The 22,560-nt window shown below is 41.6% G+C and overlaps 1 protein-coding gene across 1 annotated transcript in view; it reads right to left on the reverse strand.

The window, feature by feature from the left end:
• Positions 1-22,560, reverse strand: part of tns1b (tensin 1b) — a 432,602-nt gene that overhangs the window by 168,522 nt on the left and 241,520 nt on the right. Inside the window, exon 5 of the mRNA XM_034186320.1 lies at positions 7,366-7,407. Coding sequence (XP_034042211.1) covers positions 7,366-7,407 — 42 coding nt within the window. The remainder of the gene's footprint in view (positions 1-7,365; positions 7,408-22,560) is intronic.

A 22,560-nucleotide genomic window follows, 5' to 3' on the forward strand; every position in this document is an offset into this window, starting at 1 on the left:
CTGAGGAATTGGAGATGACAGGTGTGATCTGACAGAGGTATGCACTTGCTCTTTATGCACTGAAATTCCTCCAGACTCCTTGAATCATTTAATGATATTATGCACATAATATGTAGAGGGAGAAATATGCAGCTCTCTTCCAATCCTTCTTTGAGGAACGTTGCTTTTAAATATTTCAATAACTTTCCCACACAATTGTTGACACACTGGAGATCCTCAGCCTTCCATGGATGCTGCTTTTTTACCAACTGATGATTGCAAACACCTGCTGAAATCACCTGTTTGAAGTTACATTTTATTTATTCATCTTTAGGTCATTACCAGCCATAAATTGCCTTGTTCCATTTTTGTTGTTTTTTTGGAATGTGTTGCAGGCCTGAAACGCAGGAATGGATGTATAGTTAACAAATGAAATGAAGTTGACCACACAAAACATGACCTATCTGGGGTTCATACTGTCTGCAATGAAAGTATAAGTCAGTGTAAGTGAAATATAAGAATTATTGCTTTTTTAAGAATGGGTTTGCTGTCCTCATACCTATGGTACAAAATCGTCAAAAAAAACCCTCAATTTCGACTGAAAGAGGTCTGCTTCAGTAATGAAATGGACATGTTTGGAATTTTCAGATTTCTTCTTCTGTTGACATATAAATAAAAGTGAAAACCATAACTGGAACATAAACTTGTGGGAACAAACCAGTGGAAAAGCTGTGAAGAAAACCAACAACAAGACCATCTTAATACACAATTTGCTCCATAAAACTTTCAGGAGGGGAAATCGGGGATGAGAAGGAGGTCGGGACTAATGTGGCGGGGGTGTGTCTTGCAGGCCTGTTTCTGATAAAACCATCTGGGGAGGTTGACTTTACAAGCAGGCCCTACAAATAACCATCTGAGAAAGAGTGCGAGTGCGAAGGAGGAGGAAGGGCAAACAGAGAACGCAGGGCAAGAGACGTTGGGGGCTGGTAAAACTCCACCAAAGACACGAGAAGAAGAATTCACAGGAACCCAGGAGAAAAAAAAGTCTTCAGGAAGAGCCGCGAGAAGAGCGGTGGTGACACGAGCTGCGTTGATCACGTCGCAGCTGACCATCCAGTGAATGCTTTCACGTTGTCATCCGTTCACATATCCATCATGTCCTACCTTCCTAAAAAGGTGGCCTGTACTCCATCGCCAGGCCCCTCTCAGGGAGGAGAGCCGCCTTCTTAAGGACCCTCCTTGGTTCATCTCTGGAGAGCCGCCTCTCTCTCCCTCGTCTCTCAGTCCTTTCAGTCTCCAGCGGTGAAGTTTCCTCTGTGGGAGCTTCTTCTCTCTGACAGCGGAGGCGGTGAACGGGAAGAAGAAGAAGAAGAGGAAAAACCAAGAGCTCTATTCTGAGCGCTGCATGCTCCAACTCCAGCTCAGAGAAGACTCCTTCACATCACATGGCATCTCATCCGTCTGTCTGTCTGTTAAGAGTTCTCTCTCTCTCTCTCTCTCTCTCTCTCTCTCTCTCTCTCTCTCTCTCTGTCTGTGTATTGGTCACCCTCCCTCCCACAAACATCACATTATCCACTCCCACCTCCTTGATGTACTTTCCCTCCCTTACCATCTGCCTAATCTGCAAAGATCTAAAATGTTCTGAAGTACACACAAATATTTACTACAGAGTAAATATTTGTCACTTTATTCTCCTCTTTCTTTCCTATAAACTCTGCAACTTCCAATCACACGATGATTAAAAAAGACAATATTGTCGAGACGGGACTGTCACTAAACATAAGTTGAAACCTTGGTGGCTGCGCCATCAACACATCTGACAGCAGCACATTTACACCGACTTTTAGAGTTTAAAGTCATTAAGGTTTTACTAAGAGCGCTCCGACGGCACAATATCCCCGCAGGCAAATGCTGCTTTAGTACATTCTGATAACATTTCAAAGTATGTGATAGCTGATTTCAGAATTCAGACACCAACTCATGAAACTGGCAGAGACCAGGTTTGTTAATCAAAGGCCATAACTCTGCCAACATGTGCCAATCTTGTACAGTATTACAATATGTGTATTACCAACCGATAATAAGGAATTGTACCAGGTTTCCCTAAATTCCTACTAAAAATGTGAAAGGAGTTGTTTTCAGAATGCTTATACCCTATTTAGGAAAGAGGAAGGGACGGACAGAGATTAGCACGATGTAATCCCCCTTCAGCCAGCAGGGGATAAAAACCAAACGTCAGACACTACAAAGAAAAAACAACAACAATGAAACAAAAGAAAAACACCAAACCAGAGGCTATTATTATCATTAGAAATATTATTATTGAATGCATGATTTTTTTTTTTAGTATATAAGTCGCAGCACCTCCCAAACTGGTCAAAAAACTGCAAATAATACTCTGGAAAATATTCTCTCTCTCTCTCTCTCTCTCTCTCAAACCTCAATGGAAATATTACAGCACAGTAATCTTACATGATCTACTAGTACAATTAACCTCAGAGAAAGCCTACATGTTTATCTCTGCTGTAAAGTTGAACATTTTAACATGAGCTTCTATGTGGAGTGACTCAAGCAATGAATGAAACTGCACGATTTGTAACTTCTGCATTGGCTTCATTACTTGGCTCGCTTAGCTTTTGGTGGTAACTCTGAAAGGGTTCCTTCAGCCTTCCTGTCCCCAGACAAAATGCTAATCACAGGATGCCATGTCATAAAAACATTCACAGACCACCGTTAGTTAGTTCACCCCCGGCTACAATGTTATTATGCAAGCATACATGAATTATTCAGACAGAGCAGCCACCATGCAGAAGGAAAACAACACATGATCATTTTTACCAAAGCTGATAAGTTGACCATCAATATTTCTAATAGATCAATAAGCAGTGACATGGTGTGATATCACAGAAATGCTTAAACTGCCTTCTTGTTGCATTAGCAACAGCACAAGGTTTGGACAGTAGACATGTAAATGACTGAGTCAGTGAGTTAGTCAAGCCCAACCAGCTTGTGCAGACAATAACTCAAAACTATTAAACACTATTATCTTATCACTTGCCAAATTAGAAGAACATATATTGAGAACAAACCCTATTGCATCTAAGAAATTTTGATGCATGAGATTGATTGAAAAAACAACTTTGTTGTGCCTACATATAATATTCCAAAGGAATGTGGGCCACCTGCTGTTAGTATATGCTGGATAAATGATCAAAAAATACAAACAGCAGTGGTTGAACTCGCATGTAGTTTCTTTGAGCGCTAACACTGAGCATGTCGAGTGCTTGTCGCTGCATTCGTCCAGCTTACAACTGATGCAGCAACCACCAAAAGAACATTTGACCTTTTTATGTTTGCCTTGTGATCTTAGGCTGGGCGTGGCTGACCTGCTTGCGTCTCGCACTTGCCATCAATCATCTACTCTGGTGCAGTTTAAAAGACCAACTCATTCATCCACTCCTTGCTAGTTCATTGATGCACCGACCAGCCTCTTCACCTGTTTTACCCACACCTGTGGTACACTTTGGACTGTTTTGACAGATTCACAGATTTGGACTTCGAATCTTATTCATTTGCGTAACACGTAATGCTAAAATATACAACAGTACAGGACATCAGAGGCTGGAGATGGTACCTACATTTTTCAGTGGTACAACAAATGAGTGATGGATAACTCAAAACACTGCTCCACAATGTTTCAAAACCTTTGCAACACTGTTTTTGGAAACATTATTCCGGCATCTCTATCAAAAAGTGTGCCGTGCTAAATGGGTTCTCAATACATCACCAGCTGTTCTGAAATGTTCCAGCTGCCCCCTAGTTTTGAAACATAATAAAGCACCTCAATGAAATTGAATTTCATATTTAAAAGATACAATCAACACTAAAAATAATAAGTTCAAAAGAATTTTCGAACCATTGCACAGGAGTTGCAGCAATGACTTTTCTTACATTCCATCGTTTGTAGAAGAGTCTGACCTTTAACTGACTTGATCTGCGTGAGTACACAGAACGGTCATAACCACATTCTGTTACATCACAGACTGAAAATCAAACTCTTATGATCACAAATCACGAGGTAATCACAGTTGTTGTTTGATACACATTCAAAGGCTAAAAAAAAGTGTTTAAATGGAAAATAATCAGCCTTTTGCCCGAAAGATGTCTCTGACTGATGTGATTATGACAACACAGTGAATTCAGTTCACGGTGGCACCACGTGAAGCAATCTACTCTACTGGATCATGATTCCCTCACAAACTGTAGTAAATTGTGATGGTATCACCATCTAATTTCATGAAGGGTTAGACTGTTTTAAGACGGATCATTATCATTCATTTTGATAAATCATGGTGCAATAGGAGGTAACTAAAAGAACATGTCAAATAGTGGTAATAGTGCTAAATTTGGAAAAAAATACTCCTCAGACATCACTCTTTTGAAAAAGCCCACAGGCCACTCAAATTGTTAAACAGGCTGCCATCTTGAAAAATGGCTGCCATTCTGAAGTGCACAGAATCTTAACATGTGGGCCAATTTGGTTGACCTTGGTGTCCAAAAATAGGTTTTTGACTACAAAGAAGAAAGTCCTAGACAGGCAGATCAGACCACTGCTTACCCTCAGACGTCACGGCGTGAAGTACAGCATCTATGACTTCCCCCCTAAATGGGACCGCCAGTCCATCACAGGTTACGTCCCAACCGAGGCTGGTACCCATTTCCAGCTGGGTGGACTGGGACGATGTGGAGTCTTATCCAAAGACACAGAGAGGTAGCATAACCAGGAGTGGAAGCCAGGTCTACATACTGGTAGGACAACTCTGATCCCACAGGTTCCATATGCAGCCTACTTGGGCAGGCAGCATCCTTGGCAAGCTTAAAGAAAAATGTTCGCGTTTGGAAATGGCTTGTGGAGTTTCAAACTGAAGGTCCCAAAAGGTCAAAAAGGTATGATTTGATGTTAGGGCAGGCTTGTAAACATTTATCACTGAAAGAAGAATTTCCTTACCGAGCATGGTGGTGAGGTTCGCAAATGGCTTCCATTGTAACAACTTGTGTGGTCTCTGGGTATTTTCAAAAGAGTAATGTCTCAGGAGTAGTTTTTGCCAAATTTGGTGTTTGCACAATCATCTGCAAGGTTCCCATGAAATAATCTGTTGCCTGCTATACTACAACGTTCAGAGGACTGTGCAGTCAGTATCTTGTCCATGGTGCAGGTTCAGTATGACGGCAAGGCCACTGTATAATGGTGTAACTTGTACTGTTGTCTACTGTGTTTATAGTGGAAGGGGTGGAACTTTTTAATGGTCTAATACTGAAAACTCCAAAAACTGGACAGTAGATTTGACTGAGTGAACGACAAACAGCAACAGCAGAAGACCAACCTGTAGACCCCATGGCCAAACTCTGGGAGCAAAGGTTTGAAAGTGGTTTTGGTTTCCTGATGGATTTTGAACATTTTTGACTTGTGCTGCCCTCTTCAATCTTCTAGGCATTTTCGGGAGGGAGAAACAAAGGTCAAAATGTAAAATTGTCCCACATGTATCAATATGCATGTCAAATTACTCGCCTACTCATGACGATCCCAAAAATACATAGTTTGCTATGCATCCAACCTCAAATGAGGGTGCTACGGCCTGAAAACCCAAAAGGCCAACACACTTTTGATAATATGAAAAATCTGTAAAAACCTTTTTCCCATGATCAATTTTGATGATATTGGTGTCTAATCTTATGTTTTTCAACATGTGAAATTCATCTAAGCATTTTAACAAAATTAAAAATGGAAGTCTTGGGCTTGAAATTTCAACATGACTCCACTAATCAGCCAGGGCCGGTCCAAGCAAAAGTGAAATTTAAGTCAATACTGGGTATTAAAAATGGGCAGAAATGACTATTTGTGAATGAATGAAAATTCTGCAAAATGGAAACCTGTAACAATTTCATATTTTTTTGCCGATGATTAGCAGTCTTAGTAAACACTGAAGTGAAATTGGTCAATGAGGATGACCAGGCATGTGAAGAAACGGGGCTTCAATAAGCTGCTAACTCGCCTGATTGCTGTTAAAGTTCGTTTTCCTTACTATCTTAAAAGTACTGAGTAAAGAGTTCAGTGTCCTGCTTTGTGCATCACAACCTCATTTCATGCTCGATGTAATAATTATAACAGGTGGATTTACTTTGTACTTTCTCTTGGAATTAGCAAAGTATTTACTATCCTCAAATCAGATACAGTAACCATATGTGTATGATGACGCATTAATATGATTTACTTGGAATTGACTTAAAAACATTGCCATTCCTTTAGTTGCACAGAAACCCTGACAAACTGAACATCACAGGTTTGATACCCTCTTGTGTGATGCTTGTCTTCAAGAAATTTACTAATCTTATTGGCTTTCTATTCATTTTAACTTTGACTTTGATGTAATATTTATAACAAAAAAGACAATCGGTAAATATATTGAAATCAGTTAATACACATATTTAATTTATATAAATAAATAAAATAGAACTTTCAATGTATGTGAATACATGTATATTCACTCATAGCAATACTTTGTGAAGGTCAGTGTTCAGGTGAGGCATTCTACGTTTATTCAACGTTTGTTTTTTCACTTGTTCATTGTTATAATGTGCATACAGGTCTAAAGACTGATCTCATTTTCCTTTTTTTTTCTGTACATTCTTTGATTTATCTACAGGATGTTAAAGATCTTCATACGACAATGTCAGCAACAGGATCAACGCCAGTTTTGAAACCAAAAGCAAACAGAAGAAGGAAATTAGATGAAGCGTGTAAGAGTAGTGAAATGTGTTTTCTGTGTAATGAAGACAAACGCAACCTTTCTCCAGAAGCGCGGGAACGAATGAAGAACAAATCACTTGACTGGAAGGGCTTACCCATTCTGAAATTACAACGTCGAGCTTATCATTTAAGTTTTTTAAAAGTACTTAAATTATTTTTTTTAAGCAGGAAAACACATGATTAGACACCAATATCACCAAAATTGGTCAAGGTTAACTGTTTTTACCAATTTTTTCAAAACTTCGTTGACTTTTTGATATTTCGGGCCATAGCACCCACATTTGAGGTCAGATGCATAACAAACTATATATTTTTGGAATCGTTATGAGTACACAAGTAATTTGATATGCATACTGACACATTTGGGACAATTTTAAATTTTGCCCCTTGTTTGACCTGTACTGCCCCCCTCCCAGAAATGCCCGGAGGTTTGAAGAGGGCAGCCCAAGTTCAAAATTCATCAGGGAACCCAAACCCACTGTCGAACCTTTGCTCCCAGAGTTTGGTCACGGGGTCTACAGGCTGGTCTTCCACTACAAAATGAAACAAAAGCCACACAGAAGCAGGCTGAGACTCACCATGGTGTCCACATGTTTGAGAGGGAGCTCACTGCTTGGCGCCTGTTGGGCAAAGACAAAGAAACACACGGTGGGCACAAGGTGAGATCAATAACATACCTCCAAAACATAAACAGAGACACATTATCATGGTAAGCTGCAACATATCAGTTTATCTCATTTCGCTATGGGCGCTCTTTCATTGGGTGCACACAGCGTCATTCTTTGCCCTAATGTGGCCTGAAGCAGAGTGGGACTCCACCTCAAATGCGTGGGACCATCTATAATCCCTCTGTGCAAATATTTACACAAAGGGACATATCTGCCTCCATCAGCCAAGAAGAGAGAGTCCATCCGTGGTCCTCTCTGTTTCAATGCCATATACAGCTATGGAGAGGGAGTGGGGGGATCACTAGGGAGGAATGAGCCAACAGAGATGAAGGGTGCGAAAATACAAAGAAACACAGAGAACAGAAAGAAAGAGAAGGAAGGTCGTGGAATAAGACAGAGAGAAGGTAAACGTTGTGCAGGTTTACCAACACGTTCCTTTAGGTCAGAGGTCTCAAACCGGTACCAGAAAGAGCCGAGAGAGTGCAGGTTTTCTGTGCAAACACCCACTCAAGCAGGTGATTTCAATGATGAACTGATTCCACCTGTTCACAGTGACGTTATTCAGTGAAATCACCTGATGGAGTGGGTGGTTGCACAGAAAACCTGCACCCTCTCGGCCCTTTCCAGATTCCAGTTTGAGACCTCTACTTTAGGGTCACCCTCACCAGTGCCTTCTCATAATCTTAAACACATCCCATCCTCACAATCACTTTGAGACATTCTTCACACCATCGATTGGGAACTGTCAGGAATGATGAGATTTGGCAGGCACTCATACTCACAAATACACATAGTCGTTGGTGGAAACCAATGTGTTCTGTAGTATTCCTCCATAGTTAAAGACCCATCAACATCCTGCTTAACACCATGTGACCCATATCACACATCTACTACTATCAGCAACAGGTTTGTCATTGTAGCCTGTACTCAAGGTTTTTGACATGGAACAATATCTCCACCTGGTGGACATTTACCATTAATGCAAGTACAAAAATTTCACCAAGACCTTGGGTAGTTACTAGTTACATGATGTAAATCCGCGTAGAACAAGAGAAATATTAATCAGGATTAATATACATTTGCAAACTAATCTGTTACTGTTGTTCCTGGATTTGAAACAGATGTTCAGAAAGACTGTGTGCGTTTTGCAGCCTCTCGCAGCAATCCCTCAGTGGTGAGGAAGATTGTCTCTTGATTTTCCCAGACAGCTAGAATCCGGGTTGAGCTACAGACGCCTGTGTCTGGGTTTGTTTAACATGGGAATGTCGCTGCACGCTGAAAAACACACAGTCTTTGACAGATCTTTCGCCCGGTCTGATGGCTGGAAAATCCCAGATGATTGGGGTCTGAGGACCTGCTGCAGCCTTCATCTGCCTTCACAGCCACTGGGTGACAAGCCATCAGCTCCTCCGCCTGATCCACCATTAAGGACTTCTGGTGCCTTCAAGTGCAATAGGAAACTACAGAATTTAAAATGTTGAATAACTGAGTTGAAAGTAAAATAATACTTTTATTTAACTGAAAGGTTAGTTAACCTGGTTCTATTTATACCCGGGTTACATTAGGGTTAAAATTAGTGAGCGCATCACGAAAATATAATACATTTCGTGATGGTATTGTGGAAAAAGGTGAAACTGGGCTGATCTTTTATTAGTTCCTTGTAATAACCAATCAAGTTATTCATATATACTGTAGAAACACTGGGAGCAAAATTTACCATCAGCCTGAACGTTTAATGGATTTTTCTTTATGGATTGTTCTTGGTTAAACCTCAATCATTCCATCAAATCAAAACCAAAACAAAACACTTTGTTCATACATGGATGGACGGACACATGAATGACAGAATCAAGTCAAAAACAAAAAGAAATATGTTGCATGTGACATCTTCTGCCTCAATGGGCTCATTCATGGCTTCATCATCTCAACTAGATACATCAACACCGGCTGAACAACAACCTGATAAAGAGATTATATTATACAAATGGGTAGTTATGCAGCTGTTAATGATAAATAGGATCATAGTTCAAGTCAAACTGATGCCCAAAACACCATCTTGTATCTTGGGAGTCATCGTGCCAGATTTGGTGCTTCTACCAGCATTTGCATGATTTTGCTGTAAAACTGATGTTATCTGCTCCACTATCCTGCTTCCCCTCCCTTTAGAGAGTGGGCGTGGCCACCAACAGCTCTTTTCTATTTAAAGTAACAGGCGCATCACACACAGGTCAGTTATTACACACTGCACTTGGAAAAGTTCCTTTTAGAGGATTCAAAGGGATATTTTTTGGAAACATAATTCAATTTTAATATCTGGTTTGAAGACACTTGGTGACCGATGTTATCCTGCTAAAATGCTGTTGTGGAGCAAAAGGCCCTCATAGTGGGGGGGGCGTCCCACACAGACTGCGACACCCTGGGAGCCCTGCTCCTGTAGGACGCCTGACTGAAGTATAAACAGTACATCCACAGGGGAAATTATAGTCTGGCTGAGCAGGACCCAAAATACAGGCTCCAAACGCCCAGACTGAACCACTAACCAGAGACAGAGAGACACTTCAGCTCAACTAGTAATAGACTAACGTGGAGTGTTTGAGAACAACCATCACAACAATACAGAAAGAGATTAAATTACCAATAACACACCAACAGGCCGTTAGAAAATACATCAACTTTATGTGAGGCAGGTGTGTGTGTGTGTGTGTATATAAGACTGGTGTCAGTCAGCTGCCTCTAAGACTGAAGGAAACACCAGACTGATGTCTGAAGCTCTAAAAGCGGAGTGTGGATTTGTTTTGAGGCCAAAGTTTGCAGCCGCAGACATTCTGACACAAATAGAGCCCATTGTACGTCCACACACACACACAAACACACCAATTCTCACAATCATCTATTTTCACATGCGTACTTCAGTTTCCCACAGTTGCAGTCAGACTGGTTGAGTCTGGCAACTCATTCATTCTCAGGAGTCGGTTCTTGGACCAAAACCTTTTACACTATATGTCAATGATGTTACACTGTATTCTGTTTGCTGACGATACCAGATTTTTCTATTCTGGTAAAAATTTACAACGTGTTGAGAGTAGTCAAAAAAGAATTTATGGGAATAAAACTTGGCTTGACATTAATAAATTATCGCTTAACTTTGATAAAACTAATTTCATGATATTTAGTAATAGAGATAAAAGTACGAATACCCCAATTACTATAGATGGTGTAGAAATTAAGAGTCATGGAAACGAATTTTCTGGGTGTCATGATTGATGAGAACTTGAGTTGGAAATCACATATTAACAATACAAAGAAAAAATTATTAAAAATTATTGCTCTACTACAGAAAGTAAAAGAGATGCTAGATGAGAAAGGACTATATATATTATACTGTTCTACAATTGTTCCACATCTGACCTACTGTATTGAAATATGGGGAAATGCCTGCAAAACATTCACACATTCACTTTTCATTTTACAGAAAAGAGCAATAAGGATAATTAGTTGGAGGCATTATAGAGAACACACGAGTCCAATATTCCTGCAGTTACATTTGTTGAAATTTCATGACCTGGTTGATTACACTATTCTCAAGATAATGTTTAAGGCTCACAAAAAAAATACTACCAACTAACATCCAGAACAAATTTGAAAAAAGAGAAAGCCAGTACAATTTAAAAGGAACAGACATATTTAACAAACCAAGATTCAGAACTAATTTGAAGGAACGTTGCGTTTCTGGGTGATTCTTTAACTACGGGCACTATTGGCCTTGTAAATGTAATTTCCACCACACCATTGCCTTACAATATAAAGCGCCTTGGGGCAACTGTTTGTTGTGATTTGGCGCTATATACATGTGCTCTGATGTCACTGTTTATCTCCATAGAAACTACCCAAAAAATCTTTCATACAAAGGGACATTACAGTGTTGTGGTGGAAGTTACAGCAATAGTGTGGGACAACTACATTTTGTTTTAAAAAAATCACAACAGTTGTATGACATTGAATACCCCAATTATGTTTTGAATATTTTACTGAGATATTTTAAAACATTATAAAAAATGTTTCTTTACCATTCATTTTTATCATTGAAGATCAAAAGTCTGGGTGTGGGACAAGCACAAAACGGCAATATTTGCATATAATGATGCTGAAAAAAGGTGAAAAAGTCATCATAGACTACTAGAACAAATTTCTTAACACACTTTCATTGTAAAGATAACTATAAAAGTGTAAAATTTCCCCTTTTTTCTGTTTTTCATACAATATGATCAAAGGACATAATAAGTGCCCGTAGTCTAAGAATCACCCTTCTATCAAGGGAGTCAGTTTATGGAGTAATCTGAACAAGGAAATTAAAGAAGCTAAATCAAGCAATATATTTAAAAAGGCAGTTAAAATTAATATGATTCAGAAATACAACCTGATGTTGTAACAATGAAACTACATGTAGGATTAGGGTTACCATTTTTGTCATTGTTCACTCTTACTTGTTTGTGTTTTGAATTTTCTGTGATTACGTTTATGCACTTTTTTCTTTTTTGTATAGTTGTTATGAGGTTATATATGTATACATTCTTTATTTTAATGGTATAAGGGGAGGGTGCTCATAAGCTTTGCTTCTGCCTTCACCCTTTTGACCACACAGGGTTTTTGTACATTGTTTCATTTATGTTTTGTTATTGCCTTTGTTGTTGTTCATCTGTGTGCTGGATAACTAAATAAATTCATTCATTCATTCATTCATTCAGAGATGTTGTTTAGAAAGGAAACATTGTCAGTAAATTAAATATTAACATTTCTGTAATATAATTTTTGAAGAAAAAAAAATCACTGCTTGTTTGAAGAGCAAATGTCACCAACAGCTGCTACTAATTTAAGATAAGATCAACTTTATTTCTCCCAAAGGAAATTATTTTGCCACAGTACCGAAACAGTAAACAGTGAACAATGTTTTTTCTTTCTTTGTTTGTTTGTTTACTTTCTTACAATAAGTACAACAAATTTATATTAAATGACTGGAAGACATTTGCACAAGCTATATAGATAACACTACACATAACTCTGAGTAACTGAATAACTGTTCATTATGTGTTCATCCTGCAGAAGGGGGAGGAGTTATACAGTCTGATTGCCACAGGTAGGAAGGACCTCCTGTAGTGTTCTGTGGTGCACCTCAGTGGTCTCAGTCTATGGCTGAAGGTGCTCTGACAGGACGTCAGTGTGACATGCAGGGGGTGGGAGGAGTTTTCCCAAAGGCTGAGCAGTTTCCTCAACATCCTCCTCTCTGACACCTCCACAAGAGATTCCAGCTCCAACCCCAGGACAGAGCCAGCTCTCCTGATGAGCTTTTGGAGTCTGTTTGTGTCAGCTGCCTTAAGCCTGCTACCTCAGCATACTACAGTGTGGAAGATGATGCTGGAGACCACTGAGTGATAAAACATCTGCAACATATTTCTGCAGACATTGAAAGATCTGAGCCTCTTAAGGAAGTACAATTGTGTTTGACCTTTCTTATACACAGCATCCGTGTTTACAGTCCAGTCCAGTTTGTTGTCTATGTGGACACCCAGGTACTTGTAGTAGTCTACACTGTCTACCTCAGTTCCATTGATGGTAACTGGGTCTTCAGTCTTGTGAAGTCCACCACCAGCTCCTTCATGTTAGATACGTTGAGCTGCAGGTGGTTGAGTCTACACCACTCCACAAACCTGGCCACCACACTCCTCTACTCAGCCTCCTGGTCACTGCCGATGCCCCCCACAATGTCAGAGTTGTCTGAGATTCTGCAGGTGGCAGGACTGTGACCAGAACCTGAAGTCTGAGGTGTAGAGTGTGAACAGGAAGGGAGACAGGAACATCCACTGTGGTGCCCGTGCTGCTCTTGATGGTGTCAGACGTAATGTCTCGAAGCCTCGCATACTGTGGGAGGCTTGTGAGGTAGTTGTTAATCCAGGCCATCAAAGAACATGACTCTCACAGTGCTGCCTGCCTCCTCCAGGTGAGGATAGGCTCTGTGCAGCATAACGATGATGGCATCCTTCACTCCCCTGCTGGGCTGGTACACAAACTGCAGGTGGTCCAGCGATGGTTCCGTGACTGTGCGGAGGTACCTCATGATGAGACTCTCAAGTGACTTCATAACGTGTGATGTTAGGGCCACAGGTCTGTAGTCATTAAGTGTGTTTGGGTTCTTCTTCTTCTTCTTTGGCACAACAACCAGACATGAGGTTTTTCACCACTCAGGAACAACATCTGGCTCAGGCTCAAGTTGAAGATGTGCTGGATAGCACATCCCTTCAGCACTCTGGGGCTGAAGGCGTCAGGATCTGCAGCATTTCCTGGACACAGGCGACTAAATTCTCTCCTCATATCCATATCAAAGAGAACGAGGGACAAGTGGAAGGAGAAGAGTGGGGGCAGGTTGGTGGGAGAAGGGGGGAGGTACTAATTGGGGTGTGAGGTGATTGCACTGGGGAGGGGGAGCAATGAGAGGAGCTGGGGTTAAGAGTGGGAAGAGTCCATGTTGTCAAACCTGTTGAAGAACAGGTTTAATGGCCTCACGAAGGTCTCCTTCCATCATCTGGTCTGCTTTCTTACCGTGACCAGTGATGGTTGTCATCCCTTTCACACCGCCCTCATGCTTCCTCCTGTAACTGTCCTTCCCCTCTATGATCTTCTTCTTTAGTTCTTGTTGCACCCTCTTCCGCTCCTCTCTGTCTCCACTCCTGAATGCAGCCTTCTTCCTGTTCAGTGTTGCCTTGATGTCCTTGGTCGCCAGTGGTTTGTTGTTGGGGTAATGGCACACAATCTTGGTTGGGATAATATTGTCTGTACAGAAGTTGAAGTTGATATAGTCCATTATGCTTTCATTGTACTCCCCCCTGCGCATCACAGAGCACACCCCAATTGGTTGCCGTCGAACCTCAAGGATGTAAATTGGCTCTAAATAGACCAGATTATGGTGCGCGTTGCCGAGCGGGGGGGCTGTGGCACCGTATGCTTCCTTGACATTAGCATACAGCGGGTCTATTGTCTTACTGTCTCTTCTTTTACAATGATGAGGCCCCTGATCTGTTCTCTGCACTGGGGTCACACTTTGTACTCACCATTACGCACAACTGTACGAGGTCTATTAGAAAAGTATCCGACCTTATTATTTTTTTCAAAAACCATATGGATTTGAAGCACGTGTGATTACATCAGACATGCTTGAACCCTCGTGGGCATGCGAGAGTTTTTTCACGCCTGTCGGTTACGTCATTCGCCTGTGGGCAGTCTTTGAGTGAGGAGTTGCCCACCCTCTCGTCGTTTTTTCATTGTTTAGGAATGGCTCAGAGACTGCTGCTTTGTTTGATCAAAATTTTTTCAAAACTGAGTGGACACCATTCGATAAATTCAGCTGGTTTTCGGTAAAAATTTTAACGGCTGATGAGAGATTTTGGTCTGGTAGAGTCGCCGTAAGGACGGCCCGCGGCGCCTGACGGCGATCTGCGCTTCGAGGCGGCAGCGTCTCGCCGTTTCAAGTTGAAACTTCCACATTTCAGGCTCTGTTGACCCAGTAAGTCGTCAGAGAACAGAGAACTTTCAGAAGAAGTCGGCATGAGGAGTTTATTCGGACATTCCATTGTTAACGGACATTTTGTAATGACAGAACGTGCGGGCAGAGTCGCACGTCGGGCCGGACCCGACCGTGGGGGGTCGCAACAGGAAAAACACCTCCGTTGGAAACCTTAACGGGCAAGTTGGTACATGCCCATGCCCAAATTTCTCAGTTACTCACTTGTTGAAAGCCATCAAAAGCTGCCTGAATTTTACAAATGGTTTTCAACACAGAGGTGTTTTTCCTGTCGTGGCGTACACAGATTTTCCGAGTCGTCACGGAAACGACTTGGCGAATTTGCGCGCACGTCTTTCATTACAAAATGTCCTTAAACAGTGGAATGTCCGCATAAAGTCCTCATGCCGGCCTCTTCTGAATCTTCTCTGTTCTCTCACGATGTCCTGGGTGAATTAAGCCTTAAATTAGGATGTTTTCAGCTCGAAACAGGCCGACGACGGTGCCTGGAAGCGCTGCACGACGTCCTGCTCTGTGGGAAGTCCTTACAGCGACAGAAACACCCCATAATCTCTCATCAGCCGTTAAACTTTTCAGCTTAATTTCTCAAATAGTGTCCACTCGGATATTCCTCACAGGTCCAGAAAAAATTTTGATAAAGCAACGCGCGCCGTCTCGAGCAGCGTGTGAAACAAAGGAATTCAGCTGAGAGGGCGGGACCACATCTCACTCAAGGCCTGCCCACAGAGAAATGACGTCACCGACGCGTGAAAAAACTCACGCATGCGCACGAGGGTTCAAGCATGATTGGTGTAATCGCACGTCATTCAAATCCATATAGTTAAAAAAAAAGGGTCGGTTTATTATCTAATAGACCTCGTATGCATGCACCCTTCTGTCTTACAGGAAATGACAGATGACACTGATTGGTTTATTTCACATCATGGCCATAACACAGCCCTGACTATTAAAGTGACCAAGAACAACCTTTTGGTACCCTGTGCCATAGTTTGCATGCAATATGCACTTGTGCTATGCCAATTTCAACCATGTACCATAGATAATCAAGAAAGGGCCCTACGTCCTTGTCAGGAAATCCATCCATTTTTTATACCTGCTTACTCCAGTCAAGGGTCACAGAGGCTGGAGCCAATCCCTGCAGTTATTGGGCATGTGGCACCACATACAGAAAGACAAACTCATTCAATCACGCAGCCACGCCAATGGTTAATTTAGAGTTCACCAGTTCACCTGCATGTCTTTGGAAGAGGAAGAAGCTGGAGCACCAGGAGGAATCCCACACAAACACCACACAGAAAGGACCAGGTGGGAAGTGATCCCAGAACCTTCTTAATTTGAACCAACAGTACTGACCAAATACTTATTTTTAAAATGATATGTCAACACAAAATAAAGTGAACTGAAAGAAGCAAGATTGTGATCTTCAGCTCATGAAACTAAAGAAAGAAAGAGGAAAAACATTTCTCTGTAGCTTCAGCTGCACTTGAGGAAGTGATGAAAACAGAACACAGATGCAGCAAATTTGTCATGTTTTAGGGTGGAAATGTCAGTTTATTTCTGTGTCTCTATAGATACCGCTCCACCAGTAGTCACAGCACTTACTCAAAAACACAAACATCGAAAAAGGATTCTTCCAACAGCTTGGCACACAGCCCGCTAAGGTCCATGTCATCATCCTGACCCAAGTCAGCTGAGCATCATGTTACTTTTTCTCACAAGATGAGCTCAGTACAGACTCCAGTGTGGCAGCAGACAGAAATAACAACAGACTTACACGTAAAACACGTCAGTGCAGCAGATAAATATCATCAGAATCTTCTGTTTTGTGGTGCAACACCAAATGTGGATCAATGGTTCTTGTTCTAATTTTTGCAACAGATGCTGTTAGCCACTTCAATTTCTAAAACTGTGGCCATTTTTCCCAGACGCCAGCTGGAAATATGTATTTTCATCATATATTTGCACAATTTTTATTCATTTCAAATTCAATGTTGTACCTGTTAAATATTATATTGTGGACTAGGGAGCATTTTAAATTAACTTCAGGCAATATCTTCAAGCTTTTTAGATGGATTGTGTGTGTTTTTAATAAGTGTACATGCATGTTGCTGTGATGGTGTTTGAGGTGTCCGGGTTTAGTACTTTGCTTTTTAAAGTCACCCATGTCTTTGGATGAACACTAGTCCTCACTGTTTACCTAAAAGATCACATCCGGGCTGTTCTCTGCACTGGGGTCACACTTTGTGCTCACCATTACACATAGTCGTGTGCATGCACGTGGCACCCTTGTGTGTTGTAAGAAATAACAGATGACACTGACTTTATGTCATGGGTCCTTAAGGTCCAAGTTGTCGCTTGTGCTCAGCAATGGCCACACCCCAGTAAAGCGCATTGTCTTGTGGGCTAAACTGCCAAAGAGTAGAACGTAGAGAGATTCTCTGTGATGTTCCTTTTCATCCCATTTCAGTGTATGAAGACTGGAAACGTCCAGAATGGACTGAACAGATAAAACAATGGCTTCAACATACCCCCTAAAACTAAAAATTCAAATTTCACGTGGCGACTGTTTTTTGAAGAAAATTACTTCTCATAAGTGTTTATACCAAATTTGGTGTTTGTATCATCAACTGAATGATTCTTACATTTATCTGCTTCTCTATTTGGTAAAAGTTAAATAAATATTGCTCCATTTTGTTGATGATGAGCACATGAACAGCTGTGAATAGAATAGAATAGAATAGAATAATTCTTTATTGTCCACCGATGTGGAAAATTGTCTTCGGCTCACCAGCACAAAAAAGACAACACTAAAATACAACATAGTCATACAAACACACGAATAAAACAAAGATACATAAAATACATAGAAGTAAAGGAAGAAGTAGAATAAGACCTAGTAAAATAAATAAAACGTACAATAAGATCTAATAAAATTAAATAAAACAGAAGTAAAGCAGTTCAGGTTTTATTTGTGGAGTGGTTACTTTTTTGAGTTCATTATGGTGATGGCATTTGGCATAAAAGATTTTTTAAAAGAATCTTTGGCCAGTGGAGCTCTGCAGCGCCTCCCAGACTTCAAGAGCTCAAACTGACAGGACAGAGGACGAGAGCTGTCTGCCAGGACTCACGGTCATACCGCCGTCTGCCTCCTGCAGTGAAGCAGTTAATTCTCCCGATGAATCAGTGAAACTCATCTGGTTCACAGTCTGAGTTTGGGTGTTTCATTGTTGTGTCACTGTGAAAACAAACTCCTAAAAAAAAAAAAAAAAAACTCTGCCTGTTCAACCATCAGTGGAAATGAATTGATTTTGGAGCCGAGCGAACGGTTTGATGACTGCAGATGTTTAGCAAACGCTATCTGCTGCAGGTTTCAGGGAGCACCGTGTGTCCCTCCGAGGTCATCCTGCTTCCTGTGTGCTGCGAGCACAGGGGCTCCTTCGACCACGTTACAGTTCCCTCCTGCAGGGCAGCAGAATCTGAGCGGTGGTTGTAAGGCTAGCCAAAGTAGAGCCTCTGGGGAAGTGACCCACAGCTAAATATACAGCTATAAATCTTTAGTGCCACAGAGGCCACCGTGTTGGGGTGGCGCTCCTCGCGCAGTGTGGAAGGCAGAATAGATCATTGTTTTTCTGTCTGAAAGTGGGTGTGCAAGAGAGACGGGCATTGTTTTACTATCTAATTGGAAACTACAACATTTGTGTGTTTTGGAAGGCTCCCGTGTTTATATTTGGCCAGTGTATTTTATGTGAATCTAATGCTGCATTCACATGCTGAGTGAAGAAAAACATCACACTGGTCATTACTGCAGTTTATTATTGCACCTACAAAAAAGCAATACGCTGTCAGTTTTTAGTACTAACGAGGTGGTAAACTCATAAATGGACGGCATTTCCGTAGCGCTTTTCCATCTGATGCAGATACTCAAAGCACTTTGATGTTGGGGTTCAAATCGAGGATCCTCTGGTTAAAACTACCTGCCCCTGGGACGTGTCTCTACTCCAGATCTGAACTGGGATTTGGCACATTTTACACCAGATGTCCTTGCTGATGCAACTTCAGTTGTAAATGCACAAACACACAGATTCAGTCCCTGTTATTCCGAAGTGGTCTCCCCGACAAGTAATCTGAGATCTGACCGTATCAAGTGTACACAACGTAGCACGGCTGCATTAGGGCCTATTTGCACTATGATGTCAAAAATCTCTGTAAAACTCCCCAGGGGTCCAAATTTCCTGTCTTCAACTGGTAGAGGTCCACTGGTGGAGGTTCACAAGGGAGGTAGTTAACTTCCGCCGTTGGAGGGCGGGTGCATTTGTAGCGCACTCCTTGGACCAGTAGCATAGTTTATCATCAATTCAGTATTTGAGACATCATGTGATGTTGCCTATACGAACTCAACATAACTCGTCACTTGCTACTAGTGCGTCGAGACAGGTTCTACGCATTCTTTCACATTTGTTCATACTCCTACGTATTTCTTCATCCCCAAGGGATCTAGAGGAGCTGGTGCATCCAGTCAAGCCTCTGCTGTTAGAGACCAGCAGAAGACAATGGAGCGGTGTACTAGCAGAGCTGACGTTGCGGTAGTGAAGCTCAACTCTTGCCAGTGTTTTATCATGAACATTGAAGATCTTTCCAAGACCAAAATGAACCTCAGTGTTGCCAGACTGATGCCGACTTAGCTTCTGTGGAGTCTGGCAGAACCTGGCGCTAGTCAATGGTAAACAGCTTTTCACTGTACGTCTGCAAACGGAGGGCTAATCATCGGAATGTGAAATGACCAATAACAAGACAGGCAATTATTTGCTTAATGAAAAGATACAGAGTTTTCGTGTTTTGCACGACATTATAACACAATGGGAAGCTCTGGTGGTTGCTTGAAAAGTAAATGCCTTTTTATGTGAGACACTACAGCTTCATGTTTCTGTGATAAAACAGAAATTATTCCTGTTTACCCAATGTAAATCCAAGTATCTGTGTGCTTAAATAATCTGTTTTTTGGCTGCCCATATCTCCAACTTTTGAAGGTCAGCCAACAGTATGTCCTCACTGCTGTTACAAGCAAAAAAGTACAAAATCTTGGCAGAATTTTCTGTTGTCCTCTCATTGGAAAACCACATATATATTTATTTATTTATTTATTTATTGTGGGGGGGGGGGGCATTATCCTTTCGTACGTGTGTGTGCTACACCCCTGGCAGAGCCAAACTGATGTGAATGCCCACGAATAGGAAGCTGTACTTTTTTCCTTAATGATAAAAAGAAGTATCTGTGTGTGTATCGTCGGTGATTGGGCTGAATGAGGGCGTGTCACATATCACGTGTCACTCGCCCTTTCTTCATCTCTTCTGCCCCCTCCTCCCTGCACCATCTCTTCACATTTTCAAGATATTCACTAATTTTGATGCTTCCCTAACATCTGGAGTGGAAAAAGTTCTCCAAAGTGATCAGCCAGCTACCATAATCACACTTTTATATGATATTTTTGGACAATATCCCATGAGCCTCGCTGTCTCAGACACGTCCATGTGCTGGTGTCTCAACAAAGACTTTACAGTGAAGCACAAACCTTCAGTTTGCTTTGACGAACACTTCTTACTGTAAAACAAAAACATGAAAAAACGTCAAGAAACTTGCAACTGCAAACCGTGTTGCACAAAATCACTGTCAGGGGGCCTCATTTACAGAGAAATGAAAGACATAAAAAGGAAATGCACTTTTCATGAAGGTGACTCAGTCGTGCTAAAAATCAATACTCCCAAACCCACAGAGTCCGAGGGAGGGACGCAAATACCCGTCTTTCTTTTCTCCAATCACGTGACAGCTTCAAATGAACTTTCATCTTTTTATAAGCGACCAGTCTTTGGGGTTACGGTGCCGGAGAGTCTTTGTAGAAAAGAGGAACAAGAAAATAAAAAAGAATTTAAAATACTGGACTTTCCTGTGATTGTTGTGTCAAACCTGATCCATCACAGACTGCTGCTACATGTGACCCAGAACATCTGGAACTGCTCCAAACTGACACGTCCAACAGCGCCTCCTCGTGGGAACAAACACAAATCGCATCCATGTTCAAAAACAGGATGTTCTGTGAAGTGATTTCAGCGGGGCTGAGCAGTGTCTAAAATTGATGTAACTATTTATATCACATATTCCTTTTACTTAAAATGTCAATAAAAATGCTTCTGAAGAGATAAAGCTCTGCTATCAGAACTGCATGACAACTGCAGTGCATCCAGAGAGTTTTCACAGCGCTTCACTTTTTTCACATTTTGTTATGTTTTAGCCTTATTCCAAAATAAATTCATTTTTTCCCTCAAAATTCTACACACAACACCCCATAATGACAACATGAAAAAAGATTTTTTTTATTTTAAGCAATATTTTTCGACTTTTTGAAATTTTGACTCACTGGGTGCAGTGTTGAGAAACACTTGTTTCTCAGAATGTAAAAGATGGAGAGCCACGCCCTACTTTTCTGGGTTATTGTAAATCAGCAATAAAACAATGAACTCTGCTCTTAGAGTCACAGGGAGCCCATGAAGGGAAACCAGCCTTCATTTATGGAAAAATAACTTTTCTGAGGGGTGAAATGCCCAAAATATGTCTGCCCTCCAGTGGTGATAAATGTAATTTGTTCATCATTTCAAAGTCAATTTCAGCATTTTCACAAACACTTTTACCTTTAGGACAACACTGCTGCTTCATTTGAAGTCACCAAGCACCCGTACACACACCAAATGTTCTTTGTGAGCAGAACACAAGGTCGGCACAGTGTTTACAGAACATGTCAGCATTTTGCTTCCAGAACAAACTAACAAGACGCTATTAGTTTCCGTACACAAGCACACGCTGGTGCAAATACACAGCTGTAACTCCGTGACTCTCCGTGATTCTTCATCTGCCGCGTTCACACAGAGCTGTAAACACAGAGGCGGGGCTGTGCAGGCCCGTGCAAGGTTCGGGTGAGTCCGCTTGTTCCCAAGTCCCTGATGTATAGAGGTCATAAGAAACTCCAGATCTCTGAGGACCAGCGGAGAGGGGAAGCGGGGGGGCTCTCTGTGGGAAAAACATCTGAGCAGCTCGTGGCTCCAAACCACCTTTGACTTGTCTCCAGTTCCCAGCCCACCCGTCCCCACCCAGACTGTGTTATGTAAGCAACATGTCCAACAACAGAGAGAGGAGGAGCCTCAGAAGACATCCGCCAACTATTTTTATATCTTTGGGGGGGTTCCCATCCGAGTCACACCCAAGTCCGTGCACGTACAAAAGTTTTTCAGTCTCTCACACTGAAAACTTTACCTCTTCATGTGTCCAAATAGGGCAAATTAATGCAATCCAGAAACAACGTCCAACCAAACGTTTTCCAAACCCATGCGAGCCCGGCCCTGCCCAGAGCCCGGCCCTGTCCAGAGTGCACCCTGGGGTACGAAACAGCCCAGACACATTTATACCTCAAGGTATATTTTGGGCTCGGCCAGACTCTGTAGCCCAGATTATCCCATTTGTCATTTCCCAAGATAAGTGTGTAA

The sequence above is a fragment of the Thalassophryne amazonica genome, chromosome 14 (genome assembly GCF_902500255.1).
Source record: "Thalassophryne amazonica chromosome 14, fThaAma1.1, whole genome shotgun sequence".
In the NCBI taxonomy this organism is placed as follows: Eukaryota; Metazoa; Chordata; class Actinopteri; order Batrachoidiformes; family Batrachoididae; genus Thalassophryne; species Thalassophryne amazonica.